At 40.6% G+C, this 14,398-nt stretch overlaps 1 protein-coding gene across 2 annotated transcripts in view; it reads left to right on the top strand.

Annotated features, from left to right (window-relative positions):
- The window catches only part of LYRM4 (LYR motif containing 4), a 98,755-nt gene that overhangs the window by 12,680 nt on the left and 71,677 nt on the right, over positions 1 to 14,398 (top strand). For both annotated transcript variants that reach the window (XR_012994663.1, XM_076330490.1), the window contains exon 2: positions 11,364 to 11,484. Coding sequence is in view for 1 of the 2 variants with exons in the window: in XM_076330490.1 (XP_076186605.1) it covers positions 11,364 to 11,484 (121 nt within the window). In the remaining variant the exon portion in view is untranslated. The remainder of the gene's footprint in view (positions 1 to 11,363; positions 11,485 to 14,398) is intronic.

The following is a 14,398-nucleotide window of genomic DNA, read 5'->3' as shown; positions in this document are numbered from 1 at the left end:
CTGCCCTGGTCATAAGATGTTAAACTGAAAACATTGCCATGATAAATAGACCACTCTTCATACCTCTTTTCCTCTCCTAATATCTCATGCGGTAACCTTAGCCAGTACTCCTCTGAGTTATTGAGTTTTAAGCCAGATGTTAATTCCACATTTAGAGTAATTGTCATCTGAGAAGAACTCCTCCTTACAGCCATGTGCTTATGGGAGGGAAAGGAGTTGGTGTTTGCTGTATGGTTTTTTTTCTTACTCACAGATAAAGGACAAAAATACTCATGTGAGTGAATATTTTCTTGTGACTTTTAATTAGCTTTTAAGTACTTTGGGGGGTTTTGTAACACATTTTTGGCTTGAAATGCAGAACCTTTTCTGATATGTAAATGTACCAGTCTGAAGTTACGCTTGTTCAATAGAATATATATAGATAAATATTATAGAAATAGAATAAGGTGATCTTTTTTTTCCTTCATAGTGTAAGCCTCTAAGAGTGTTAAGGGGGTAACTGGAAAACTCTTTAAAAATTACTGACCTTTCCCTTAGCTTTATCGTCACCTTTAAAATTTAACATCTGAACTTAACATACTTAGGCTTGACTAGATTAAAAGACAATGCTTTGTCAACATTTCTCTTCTTGGAGAAAGAAAATTGATCTCTCTCTCTGTCTTCCTGAATATTTCTGATCTCCCTTTCTGTTACAGTGGTTAGATTAAACTGCTTCAGTGCACAGAAGTTCTGTTGGCAGGTTTATTGAATGACTTCTGTTCACTAGACTAGCATAGCTTAAGTTTGAAATTTAATCTCATTTTTCTGTCTGATATTAAATTATATTTTGTCTGGTCAGATCAAAGTATTACATTGTATGCTGGGATCTACAGTTTGGACAACAATTTTAGAGGTGGAGGCCATACATAGCCCAAAAGAAACGTTTTGGCTGGTAGATGCTCTTAGCTTTATAATTGGCAGATAGATCATCCATCCTACATTGTTTTTTAGAGTAATTGTTAATAGGAAAATGGGTGTAACGCTTTTTTTTCTTTTCTATTACGTGAAGTACCTTTCAAGAATGTTGTATTGCTTCACTTAGGATTTAGTATTACTTTGATTCATATGTTACTTCTGGACTCCAGAAAGATATGTAGGATATATAGGTCCTGAGAAGCTGAATTTATTTTACTGGAACTAGCGGAGGTCTCAAGTATGTCTTTGCTGATCATCGTTATGCTCCAAAGATCAAAAGCTGTGGGCATATCGTTCCATAACTAGCCTGCAAAGGATCTGGCTTTTTTCAATGCTTGTTTGTGCTGATAGCACCTGGGAGGTACAAGGAGTGGAGAGCTGTGCAGTGTGGAAAGCCATGGTGGATAGTTCTGGAACGTTATGCCTGGTGCATAGAGGTGCTACGTAATTTATGTGGCTGAAGATCAGCTGTACCTACCTCAAAACCTCAAATCTGCCTCTCTGACATGATCTGTGAGTGAACCAGTCACTCAGCTTTGCTGAGCGGAATATTCTTTTCCCTTCAAACCTTGCCTCTGTTCGCCCATGGTTCCTTCTGCTCTTTTATCGTGTAAAAAGCTGCATCTGATTTCCTGTGGGGATGAAGTGACGCTCAGAGTTTGTACCCATTGCATTTCTGGGTTACTGTTCCACTCTTGGCTGAGGCTGGGGCTTTCAGCCCCCATTTCTTTTGTGCTGGTGTTATCATCTGTACAGCTTGTGAAGACTTCCATATCCCGTAACTAATTAAATACAAAAAATACAGAAGGAAAGATCTAGTTCACTTGACTTTCTGTGCCTTAGGTAGCATTCATAGTGTACAAAACAACCTGTGTTTATTTTTTTATGAGCCTCTGGTAACATAATCACAGTAGTCTGTATCTGAGCTTCCTGAAACATTTCATGTATTGTCCAAAGGCACTATATTTGCAATCCCAAATGTCTAAAAAGAATATTCAGTACTCTGTTGTACGCACAAAGTAGGATGGTGATTTTGTGTTATGCAGTCCAAATTGATTTTTTTAGGCTCCAGATTTGACTAATAAGCTTTGCATATATTAGAATTTTCTGTGCTGTTAAGTATTACGTTGTAATTTCAAATATCCATCATTGTTGTCAAAATTGATGTTGCAAATTTGCTAAACTAAGCATGCAGTGCTTTGCTATAAATGAGGGAAGGTCATTGAGCCATATGGTGATGGGAGGTCCAGTGGGAGATGTTTGTCACTACTGACTGAGTTATAAGAAACAAAGATTTTTGGATAAGCTGTAAAGCTGATAGAAATGGATGAGAGGATAAAGTTTGGAGAATAACTCCAACATTCCAAATCCTGTAACTTCTAGTGTGTTGTCTATAAGCAGACAGAACAGGTGGTCTGTTACTTCATGTGGATTGTTTAATAAATTATATTTATGGTTTATTGTTGTCTTTGTCATGAGATGACTGGGTCCTATCTAATTTCAATGTAATTTCTTTTACTAGATTCATTTTGGACCTATGATGCTTAAATTCTTCTTTCTCAAAAAGCGCACATTTACTCGAGCAAAAATCAAGACGCAAAATTGATCGTTTTTATTACTAGAATCTAAGGGTTGCTTTTGCAAAGTAAAACTTTGTTAGGAGTCTGTTCTGTATGCTCAGAATTACTCGCCTGTCAAAATGGCCAACAAAGCTTCACCTCAGATAACTTTTAGAGACCTGTTTCTTAAAGTCTTTCGTAAGTCAAAATATCTCAGTTATTATTTTAAAACTGTATGCTGTCAGCATATTTCTGATACTTGATCCCTTTTCTCTTCTAAGGAATTGGCATTTTTATCATTTCCATATTAAAAGAATAATATGGGTACTGTAACTAGATATTTACTAAATCTAAGTCTTCAGTTTCAGAAATAATGCCATGCTTCAGAAATGTCCCATCAAAATCTCATCATCATCCAGACCAACCACACTGAAGTCCAAGAAGTTAGAATATCCCAAGGCTTTATGCCTTGTTGCTTAATTAAAAAAACCTAAGCACTGTTGCTTCATCAAAGACAAATCATTTTCCACTGACAAGTGGGAAATATTTGCATCCAGCAAGGCTGCTTAGCACCCAGTGGGTTTCTAAATGAACAGTTACAGTCACCAAGAGGCGCAGTACAGTTGGCCCTCTTCAGGGTACCCAAGTCACAAGCTAAACTATGTCTCTTCTTAGAATGGAAGGTAACCCCTAGCCATGCTGAAGAGAGAAATTTTGGTCACAGTGTTGGACTAAAACTCTAATCTTTCCAGACAAGTATAATGGAATTTGTAATGGCAATTCACAGCAGGCCAGGCCTTTTTCAAGAACTGTTTAGAAAGAGCAGCACAGCAAATGGAACAGTATATATCTGCCTCAAAAGGAGGAAGAGAGGAATCAGCCTTGTCAGGATTTGAACCTGTGGTTTCAAGGCATTCCCCACCTGGTAATTGGACTGCTGAGCTACCCGAGTGTCCTGGTGAGCAGTTGGCAGGGTCTTGGCAGTGAAAGCTTAGCAGAGAGCTATTTGTCGTTTCAAGCCATCAGGACACTTTTCATCTGTGGCAAATTCTGTTTCTAGTTCCTGCAGCACATCCTTGCCTGGTGCCTCGTTAACTGAACAACTTGTTCGATTGGGTCCTTCACTGGTAACCCTCTTTTTTTAACCTCTTCTGCAATATAACATTGTAGTTGCAACTCCAACTAAGATTAAAAGAACACTTTCATTTGGACATCCTTCCTTTTTTCTTTTAACCCTGACCTTCTGAAAAGCACTCCCTTCTGCAGAGATTCTTTACACTTAGGATGAAACCAATAACTGTTTTTATTTTTAGAAGTATAGCAACAAAAATGTATGTTTCAAAGAACTGCAAAAATAATCATAGTTAACTATGAATAGCACTGATAGTATCCTGGGACCATAAAGAAGGTGGTGTTTGGGAACTGAGGGTAAATCATGCCTGACCAACATGATTGCCTGGATTTGTGAACAAGGGGAGAGCAGTGGATGTCATTTACCTCTACTTTAGGGAGGCTTTCAACACTGACTCCCACACCATTCTTGTATCCAAGTTAGGGTGTTACAGGCTGGATGGGTGGACAGCCATGCACCTTTAAGACTGCTTGGATGCTGGGGCTTAGAGGATGGTAGTTAATGGGTCTTCAGGGGTTGATCCTGGGACTCATCCTGTTCCACGTATTTATCAATGACCCAGAGGAAGTAACAGTGCTTGCTCATTAAGTTTGCAGATGACACTAAATTGGGGAGCCAATGTGTTCAAGGGGCAGGGCTACCGTCCAGAGGGACCTCAGAAGCCTAAAGGAAAAGGCCAACAGCAACCTTATGAAATTCGGTAAGGACAAGTGCAATGTCCTCCACCTGGGAAGGAGACGCCCCAGCCACAGAACAGGCTGGGCACTGACTGGCTAGGGAGCAGCTCTGCTGAAAAGGGGCTAGGGATCCCAGCAGCCAGCCAGCTGTGTGCCCTGGCAGCAAGGAAGGCCAAGAGCATCCTGAGATGTATCAACAGTTGCTCAGCCAGCAGATTGAGGGGATTGATTATGACCCTCTACTCAGTGCTTGTTAGACCGCATCTGGAGTACTGCGTCCAGTCTTGCCCCCACCCCACCCTCCCATATGGGAAAGACATGGATAACCTGAAGCAAGCTCAGCAGAAACCACCAAGGTGGTTGGGGGCTGAAGCATGTGCCCTGTGAGAAAAGCCTGAGGGAGCTGGGCTGGTTCAGCCTGGAGAAGAACCTAATAGCAGCCAGTACCTCAAAGTATCCAGAGGTGCCTGGCAGGAGAACAAGAGATAGCAGATGTAAAGTGAAGGAAGAGAGGTTTTCAGGCTGGCTTTAAGGAAAAGCTTTTTCCCCACAAGGACAGCCAAGCAATTGAGCATGTTTCCCAGAGAGGTGGTCCGCTCACCATGCTGGTTTTCAAGACCTGACTGGACAAAGCTGTGAGTAGCCTGGTCTGATCCCATCGCTGACTCTCCTTTCAGCAGGAGGTGGAACTAGAGACCTCCTGAGCTGCTTTCCAACATGAATGATTCTGTGATCCTGTTGATTGGGTGGTCACCCATGCTCTCTTCTTTGAAATGGGTACAGGCACAAACTGATGAAAGGATGCAGTCAGAAAAAAAAGTCCTTCTTTCCTAAAAACAGGCACAAGTCTCTCCCCCCTCTCTCTCTCTATATATATATATATAAAAATGTGGGGACGCATTTTCAGTTTTTAGATTGATTAAAGAAAATGAAAGGAAACTCTTTTGAAATAGGCATGCATATTAGAAGCTTTTTCTCTTTCTTATCTAGGGCAACTTGCACAGAGAAGGTTGAAGTTTTTATTGGAACTTTTGAGATATGGGACACAAAGTAGCAAGATTCGCTTTAGAAATAAGTTACAAATCCTTGTATCTGATCATACAGCATGCATCATATGCACTGGGTCACAGTCACCAGCTCTCAAGTGTGTTTTCTAATGTTCATCAATTTTTATCCCTCTCCTCTGTTCTTTTATGAGAGAGGATTACGCCAAAGTATCTCTAGTACTGTTCTCTTCTGGACATACTTCTTGGCCATTCCATTGGAACTCATATTTTGTATATTAGTAGAGAAACCAAGTAGTGGCTTGCAGGTTTCATTCATGTACACACATATATAAATAATCATTCCCTCTAAAGTAATTCTGTACATGGAGACATCCTCACTAATGCTAATAAAAGTTTAAGGTAAGCTAAAATGATTTTTTTCTGCAGATTTTTTTATTATAAAAACTTTCAATTTTTAAATTATATGTAATTCTGAAAATTCAGCTAGGCAAATCTGATCTGGTGCACATTTTGCTAGTAATAACGGGAAATTCTGAAAATTCATGCTGTTGCTACCTTAACTTAATAGATGTTAATTGGAAGGGAGAAGTGGTAAGAAAATACAGTTAGTGAAAGGAAACAATGACCTTTTATAAAAAGGATCCCTCACTTGATATAATATTACTGTATTGTACATCAGTATCTTTCTTTTGCACTTAAGTAAAAGCATCATATACTTCATTTCAGAATTATTAACCACAGTGGGCTTCCTAGAAGTTGGCTACTGATAGCTTGCTTTAATTTATTAAATACAACTTAAGCTAATAAGGAAAAACGCATTTTACTTTATACCTTTTTTGAAAGTCTTGAATATTCTAACCTGCTGGCCTCTTCCCTTTTAATCTGTTTTGCTTGCACAGGTTGTGTACCACAATCCTCCTCTTCTATCTTTGCGTACATGCTTGATGACTTACAATTTGTAATAGCCATTATGTTTCACAGTATGTTGCCTATAACTGTGATGTGATCCATTAATACATTATATTTGTTCACAATTGCAAAGACAAGATGTCAACATGTATGTAAAGCTGTCGTGGAAAGATGACTTAAACCTTTAGCATGCTGTGATACTGGTAAATGCAAAGTGGTGCTGAGAAAAACATTGCTTGACCAGGTTTATTTTGAAGGCATAGTACTGTGTACTTAAAAGCAAGTATGTCTGCATGGTGTTTCAGCTGCTTTTCTTACACTCTGGTTTAGCAGAGCACAAAGATGTGAGAGTGAAGACTTGAAAAGGAAATGGATTTTTTTTATTGTCTGATCAGGCATGACAAGTAAACATTTTGAAATAAAAATATCTAAATCCTGAAGCATCTACTATTTTCTGAAGTACCTCTGTTGCGATTTCATTTTTCCTTAACCCGGCAGGCAGCTAAACACCACACAGCCATTCGCTCGCTCCCTCCCCCCCGCAGTGGGATGGGGGAGAGAATCAGAAAAAAGGTAAAACTTGTGGGTTGAGATAAAGACAATTTAATAGGACAGAAAGGAAGGGAAAATAATAAAAATGATGAAAGAATATACAAAACAAGTGGTGCACAGTGCAATTGCTCACCACCCGCTGACTGATGCCCAGCCAGTCCCCAAGCAGCAGCCCCACCCCTCAGGCCAACCTCCCCAGTTTTTTGTTCAGCATGATGTCATATGGTGTGGAATATCCCTTTGGCCAGTTTGGGTCAGCTGTCCTGGCTGTGCCCCCTCCCAGCTTCTTGTGCACCTCCAGCCTCCTCCCTGGCAGGGCAGTATAAGAAGCTGAAACGTCCTTGACTTAGTGTAAGCACTGCTTAGCAACAACTAAAACATCGGTGTGTTATCAACATTATTCTCATCCTAAATCCAAAACACAGCACTGTACCAGCTACTAGGAAGAAAATTAACTCTATCCCTGCCAAAACCAGGACAAGCTGTTGTTTCAGACTTCACTTCTTGTAGGCTTAATTTTTATGAGGACACGTTAGGTTTTCGATTGTGCTTTGGGGAAGGAAGAAGATGAACTCTTTGAAGGTAGAGGTGAATGATTGAGTATTAGGAAAAAGACTGTTTTCTAACCGTAACTCTGTGGTTTTACTATTATTTGGGGGCATTGTTGTCTCTTAACATTAGCAGGTAGTGCCCATATCCTGTGAGTCTTTGGTAATGTTTTGGCCCTGGCATTGTTCTCACATTAACTCCCAACCACTCTTTCCATTTTCTACTGATGTGCATCTGTTACCTTGTGTAGCCATCCACCTGCAGTGGCTTTGGTCTGAAGCCGTTGCATTGAGTCTATTACCCATTAAGTACATACTGTTGATTTAATTGGGAGTTAATTGTGTGACAGATGCACATAAGTAGGGATCACGAAGAGTGTTTTGAGTATGCGTATGTAAGAGAGCACTGAGTGAATATATTCAACTGTACACTCTTGCTTGGGTCCTGCTGTCGCTAGTTTGCTAGCAGCTCTTTGCAGAAGATAAAATCAAAGGTGTTCTCTATTAAAATTTCAGTGTGTTTGGATGACAAAAAGAAAAGAAAATGCCTCGTTACATCTTTCAGCCATTTTTCAGTATCTGTTTCCAAAGAATGGTGAGAAAAATAGTAGATTGTGAAATGCAGTTTGAGTTTTCATTTGCAATGACGTTTCTTAATGAACACTGTTGCATTCCTAGGACCTTTCCCAAAGGTCTATAGGAGCTGTTTGAGTGTACTATATGCAGAATTGCTTTCCCATTCTGTTTCCTTGGAGACCTTACTTGGTACCTTCTTGCTGAAGAGTCCCCTTTGTTGATGCGACTTGCTCGGCCTCTCTGAGTGGGATCTATCACAAACTGTATCCATCTAAATCAGTACTGCTGTATTTCCTCCTCCTCAGCATTAATGCTCATCCAGTCGCATGCAGAGCCGATGGAGCTCGCTAATCCAGAAAAAAACCCAAAACAACAAAAAAAGAAGTTAACTCTTTCAGTAGGTTGGCCTTCTGTTAAGTTACCAAGTTGGACTGGCTCACCTCAGGGCCAAATTTCAGACTGGCTGTGCTGGTCTGAAGGAGGCAGAGGGAGGGTTTGTGCCTACCAGGGAGGGTGGCAAAATTGCAGCAGCTCCCCTTCATTCACATTGGCTTAAACTTGTTGCAGTGCTGTATGCCCTCAGTTCCTCGTGCCAGCTTGGGTAAATGATCATCCATAAGGTACAGCAATCATTTCACTTGCCAGTATGCTTTTCATCTGTCACTCTCTCTTCAGATAGTGCTTCTTTTATGTTAATGTTGTAATATTTTATGAAGATAGCCATATATTCTGTGCCACTGGTATTTCGAGCTGTGCCTTCAAATGGTACATGATTGGTTTTGGTGTTTATGCTTATTGAACTGAAAATACACGCCATTCGAGTAGCTGATCAGCTGACCAGACTGTTCATCAACCAGAAGATCTTTGGAGTAGTGCTCTTTAAAAAAAACAACAGATATATGTCTGAATGAAAAAGTTCTTTTCATAGTATGTGTATCTTTACTACATGTTGCTACACATGTTACTGTACTTCCAAAAGAGCTCAGTTCATGTACTTGCAGCAATATCGCAGCCCTAATGTTAGTACTAGCTTTTAGTACATACTCAGTTCAGAAACTCTTGAAGTGTAGAGAGTATTGAGGTTTGGAATTGACACTGCTCACGACTGTTGTTGCGTATAAAAAGCTGCTGTTTAAAAAAAAGAAACCAAACAAAAAAAACCCCCAAAACTGCCAGTTTGTTTATATCTTGACTTAACGCTTTTTACATAATTTTGAAAGAATTTGAGTGTTGGCGAAATGTTCCCCTGGCACCTCTCAATGGGGAAGAAAGGATGTTTTACAGTCTGTAGTATTCGATTTGAGCTTGGAGTTTAGCTCATCCTTATTTTAAGTGATATATTGAATCTCAGTGTAACCTTAGTAAAGAGTAGTACTAGGATATAGAGCTAGTCTTTGAAGTGTGTTTAGAGAATACTGGAGATGTATTGATTCAGCTGTAGAATTAAGATTGTGTTAAAGCCTATGTAAAATAACTTCATTTGGGTGTTAATGTTCATAAAGGTTTAAAGAAATTGTAAAAGGAAAAAACAGTGCAACTTCCTGACTATAGAGAAAAACTGGTCTGATGATGTTTTCTAAGTACATATCTTTTCTTTCTCAACAACTGTTGGGTGTAATGAGAGGAAGAGAGAGAAAATGGAACAATTAATGCACCATATGTACAAAACAAAAAAAACAGTCTGTAGGTCTTCTACTGAACAAGAATTTGTTTTAGTCCCATCTATCTTTTTTATGTAGATAGCATTTACTCATTTGTATTGCATTTTGAAAGACTTGTACCCAGTAATGGATACTTGTGTTGTTTGTTTCTTTTAAGCTAAAAATATATATACGTATTAGGTCTTTGTATCTTTTGGAAACCCTTTTAGTTTAACCCTACATATGAATATGGGATGATTTGAAATCCATCCATTATCAAGCAACAAAATTACACTACATCTTAATGATTTGGGGTTGTTTCTTTTCTAGAAGAAATAAGCAGCTTCCCCTTCAAATCTTGCAAGGACAGCAGCTGCAGATAAGAATGAGCTTCCATATTTAATACATTCTATTAACTTCACACATACAAACACACACTCACTCACTCACGCACCCCAGTGTCACATTATAGGTGAACAGGCCCTAATTAAAAGCATGCACCATCTGCCAGTGTGCGGCAGCAGGGTGGCACTCCATAACCATCCTGATTCCTGTGATTGAAATGTATTATTTATGAGCTCAAAGAGAAAATATGCGGCTTGAGTGGTGGAGGCTGCATTAGGAGCTGGATAGCACCATCTAATGGTACGGAGTGCCGCTGGCTATTCATCTTTCCTCTTCTTCCTCTCCCCTCCTCAGTCTCCTCCCCCATATTTTTATTTTTCAACATCATCTTTGGAGTTTTTTATGATTATATTTCAGACAATTTTGTGTCTCGTGTTTCTCTTTTATACAAGATTGAAAACGGTGGTTGAAATATTACACTATTTGTGGTGTTTGCAGCAACCTTTTTTTCCTTCCAGCACCGCACATAGGGTTTTACTTTCTGTAGTAAAAATGATACTGATGTGATGTGGTGGTAGACAAGTGGGACATTATCGAGATAGCTGAGCAGGATCAGTTTACTGCCGTTTCTCCTTCCCCTCCCAAGCACACGTGTAATGAAAGTATGTACTGCTCAGTCTGAAAATTTTATTTTAATATTGAAATTGGCCCTATTTTTTATTGAGCAGTACACTACAGACAGCATAAAAGTTCTTTACTGGGTTGAAAAGAAAGGGGAGAGATTTGGAGATAGGTGAAGCTCTGGACCTTCCTCTCTGAAAGCAAAGATCGTAACCTCTTCCGACTTGCAGAGATGGTGTCCTATTATTGCTTCTTAGTGGGGAAATGGATGAGGAGGTGTTGGCCTGAGGAGTGAAATATACTTTTTCAGGAAAGGAAAGGGGTGACAGGGAAGGAGCCCTTTTTGTTATGGTTGGTCCGTCAGTCTACCTTTGTTGACTGCTGGATTACAAAGTCAGAACTAGTAATAATGTATTTAGTAGTTAGCTCAATGACCTTTAAAGTATGCAGAATAAGAATAGTCGCGCTGATTCAAAAATAATTTGGGAGATGATTTTTTTGGTTCTTAGGCTTTTTGTTATGTTCTTGAGCTTTGCAGTATTCATCCAACAGTGTGTTTACAGCAATAACAAGCAGTAAGGACTGGACTGATATGTGAAATATGAAATTTTTCTACAATAACTTCCAGTAAAACCACTTTTTTTTAATTAAAGAATCTGGTCACTGTTTCAACTCAGGCAAGACAAGACCCTGAATAAAAAGATATATGTATAAAACTGGGCAAAATATATATGTGTGTGTATGTATATTTATTTTTAAAAATCAGCATGTTTTAAAGAATACTGAAATGTCATCAACTGTGGCACATCTATGAAAACACATCTTTTTATTGTTTGTGTTTAGAACGTATGCCATCAGAAGGATAAGAGATGCCTTCAGAGAAAACAAGAATATAAAGGATTCTGAAGAAATAGAAGAACTAGTGAATGAAGCCAAAGCAAACCTAGAGGTTATTCATCGGCAGGTATGTTTATTTCTCTCATTTTATCTAAGAGTTGTACACTCCTCAGTTAACTGTCTTATGCCACTACAGATGGAAAAAATACATCTTTGCTCAAAACATCTCTGGATGAACAGTAGGTTTTGTATGTCTGAGTTTGGGAGGGTAGGAAACATCCATTTATCCATATTGGTTGCAATAGGGGATTTAGGGACGTTTGTTCCATTAACCAGAACAGGCCTTGCTATCAAAAGTTTATATGCTCTTCCATTACCTTTTCTGCTGCTTGTTTTACTATCTCTTCACTCTGCTTCTCTGTTCTGCCCTAATTTTCCTTTGAATCTGTTTCGTCTAGCTCATGTGTATTAGATTCCCTTCCTCATGCTTTCCTCCTTCCATCATAGGTTTAGAAGAGTGGCTGTGACACTCACTCCAAATAGTCTTGCCTTCTGTGTTTGTTTTTCCCCACCTCCAGATACAGTGTTAGAACAGTAGCAGAACAAGAAAATCTTAAAGTGAATTAAGTAAATGCTGGCAAATGTGTCCAAGCAGGGTGATAGATTTTCCTTTGGAAAAAGTTGAGTCACTGGCAATATTTTTCTCTGACCTTGTCTGAGTAGCATTTATAGCATCTCTGTTCCTTCCACTGGGTTCCATATTATTTAGACATGAATTATACTTCGTTGAACTTCAGATACTTTATTACTTCTCATACATACCCACTGTCTATCTACAGTGATCACTGGAAATTTGAAGAAAGCAAGCTTCTACACCTGAACTCTCTAAGGGCACTTGCAATGCTCAAGCTGTCCCTCCTTGCAAAATCTGCACTTACTGACACCAGTCAGAGCTCAGTAGTATTTTTATTAAATATCAAATGAATACGTGCACCTGTTCCTCCATGGTCTGTTTTAACACGAATCTTTTAACAACCAGCAGGTCAGTTAGCTGGATTCTTATTTCAGTGGGAAGCTGGGCCCTTTGATTTGGCAATTAAGTATGAATATTTTGGTGCAAATTAAATTATTTCTTTGGAATTTCTTCTCCCAGGAACAGGTGTTGTTTTGTGCTACCATAGCTTTGCTATCTTTTTTTAACCCAAACGCTGCTATTTTTGTATTTTAAAAGTGTTTCTCGAAGAAGCAATTCAGATTGGATTGATTTAATGCAATTTTATTTAAATGTTGTGATGTTTTTTCTCATATCTGCGGGTGATGACTAGTATTTTCAGCTCTCCTTTTTGAGCTTTTATCTCAGAGAGCCTTGATATCCAGTATTCTCCAGGGAAGTATTAGAGGCTGGAGAAGACAATGAAGGAGGGGGTGTCGCAGGAGAAAAGTCAGAGATCACTCAGACAGATCTGAGCTAGTAGTTAGTTTATTGAGTTCTGATCAGTAAATTCCATAGAATCATAGAATCATAGAACAGTTTGGGTTGGAAGGGACCTCTGAAGGTCATCTAGTCCAACCCCCCTGCCGTGGGAAGGGACATCTTCAACTAGATTAGGTTGCTCAGAGCCCCGTCCAACCTGACCTTGAATGTTTCCAGGGATGGGGCATCCGCCACCTCTCTGGGCAACATCTTCCAGTGTTTCACCACCCTCAGTGTAAAAAATTTCTTCCTTCTATCTGGTCTAAATCTACCCCCCTCTAGTTTAAAGACATTCCCACTTGTCCTGTCACAACAGGCCCTGCTAAAAAGTTTGCCACCATCTTTTTTATAAGCCCCCTTTAAGTACTGATAGGCTGCAAGAAGGTCTCCCCAAAGCCTTCTCTTCTCTAGGCTGAACAACCCCAACTCTCTCAGCCTGTCTTCATAGGAGAGGTGTTCCATCCCCCGATCATTTTTGTGGCCCTCCTCTGGACCTGCTCCAACAGGTCCGTGTCTGTCTTATGCTGAGGGCTCCAGAGCTGGACACAGTACTCCTGGTGGGGTCTCACCAGAGCAGAGTAGAGGGGCAGAATCACCTCCCTCGACCTGCTGGCCACGCTTCTTTGGATGCAGCCCAGGATACGATTGGCCTTCTGCGCTGCGAGCGCCCATTGCCGGCTCATGTCCAGCTTTTCATCCACCAGTACCCCCAAGTCCTTCTCGGCAGGGCTGCTCTCAATCCCTTCATCCCCCAGCCTGTATTGATACCAGGGGTTGCCCCAACCCAGGTGCAGGACCTTGCACTTGGCCTTGTTAAACCTCATGAGGTTCACACGGGCCCACTTCTCAAGCTTGTCCAGGTCCCTCTGGATGGCATCCCGTCCCTCTGGCGTGTCAACTGCACCACTCAGCTTGGTGTCCTCTGCAAACTTGCTGAAGGTGCACTCGGTCCCACTGTCTATGTCATTGATGAAGATATTAAACAGTACCGGTCCCAATACGGACGCCTGCGGGATGCCACTCGTTACCAGTCTCCATCTGGCCATTGAGCTGTTGACCACTACCCTCTGGATGCGACCACCTAACCAATTCCTCACCCACCGGACAGTCCACCCATCAAATCCATACCTCTCCAGTTTAGAGAGAAGGATGTTGTGGGGGACCGTGTCAAAGGCCTTACAGAGGGCCAGATTGATGACATCTGTAGCCCTTCCCATGTCCACTGATGTAGTCACTCCATCATAGAAGGCCACTAGGTTGGTCAGGCAGCACTTGCCCTCGGTGAAGCCATGCTGGTTGTCTCGAATCACCTCCCTGTCCTCCATGTGCCTTAGCATAGCTTCCAGGAGAATCTGTTCCATGATCTTCCCAGGCACAGAGGTGAGACTGACTGGCCTGTAGTTCCCCGGGTCTTCCTTTTTTCCCTTTCGAAAAATGGGGGTTATGTTTCCCCTTTTCCAGTCAGTGGGAACTTCACCGAACTGCCACGACTTCTCAAACATGACGGATAATGGCTTAGCCACTTCATCCGCCAGTTCCTTCAGGACCCACAGACGGATCTCATTGG

The sequence above is a fragment of the Aptenodytes patagonicus genome, chromosome 2 (assembly GCF_965638725.1).
Source record: "Aptenodytes patagonicus chromosome 2, bAptPat1.pri.cur, whole genome shotgun sequence".
Classification (NCBI taxonomy): domain Eukaryota; kingdom Metazoa; phylum Chordata; class Aves; order Sphenisciformes; family Spheniscidae; genus Aptenodytes; species Aptenodytes patagonicus.
This window is presented reverse-complemented; position numbering and strand designations above follow the sequence as displayed.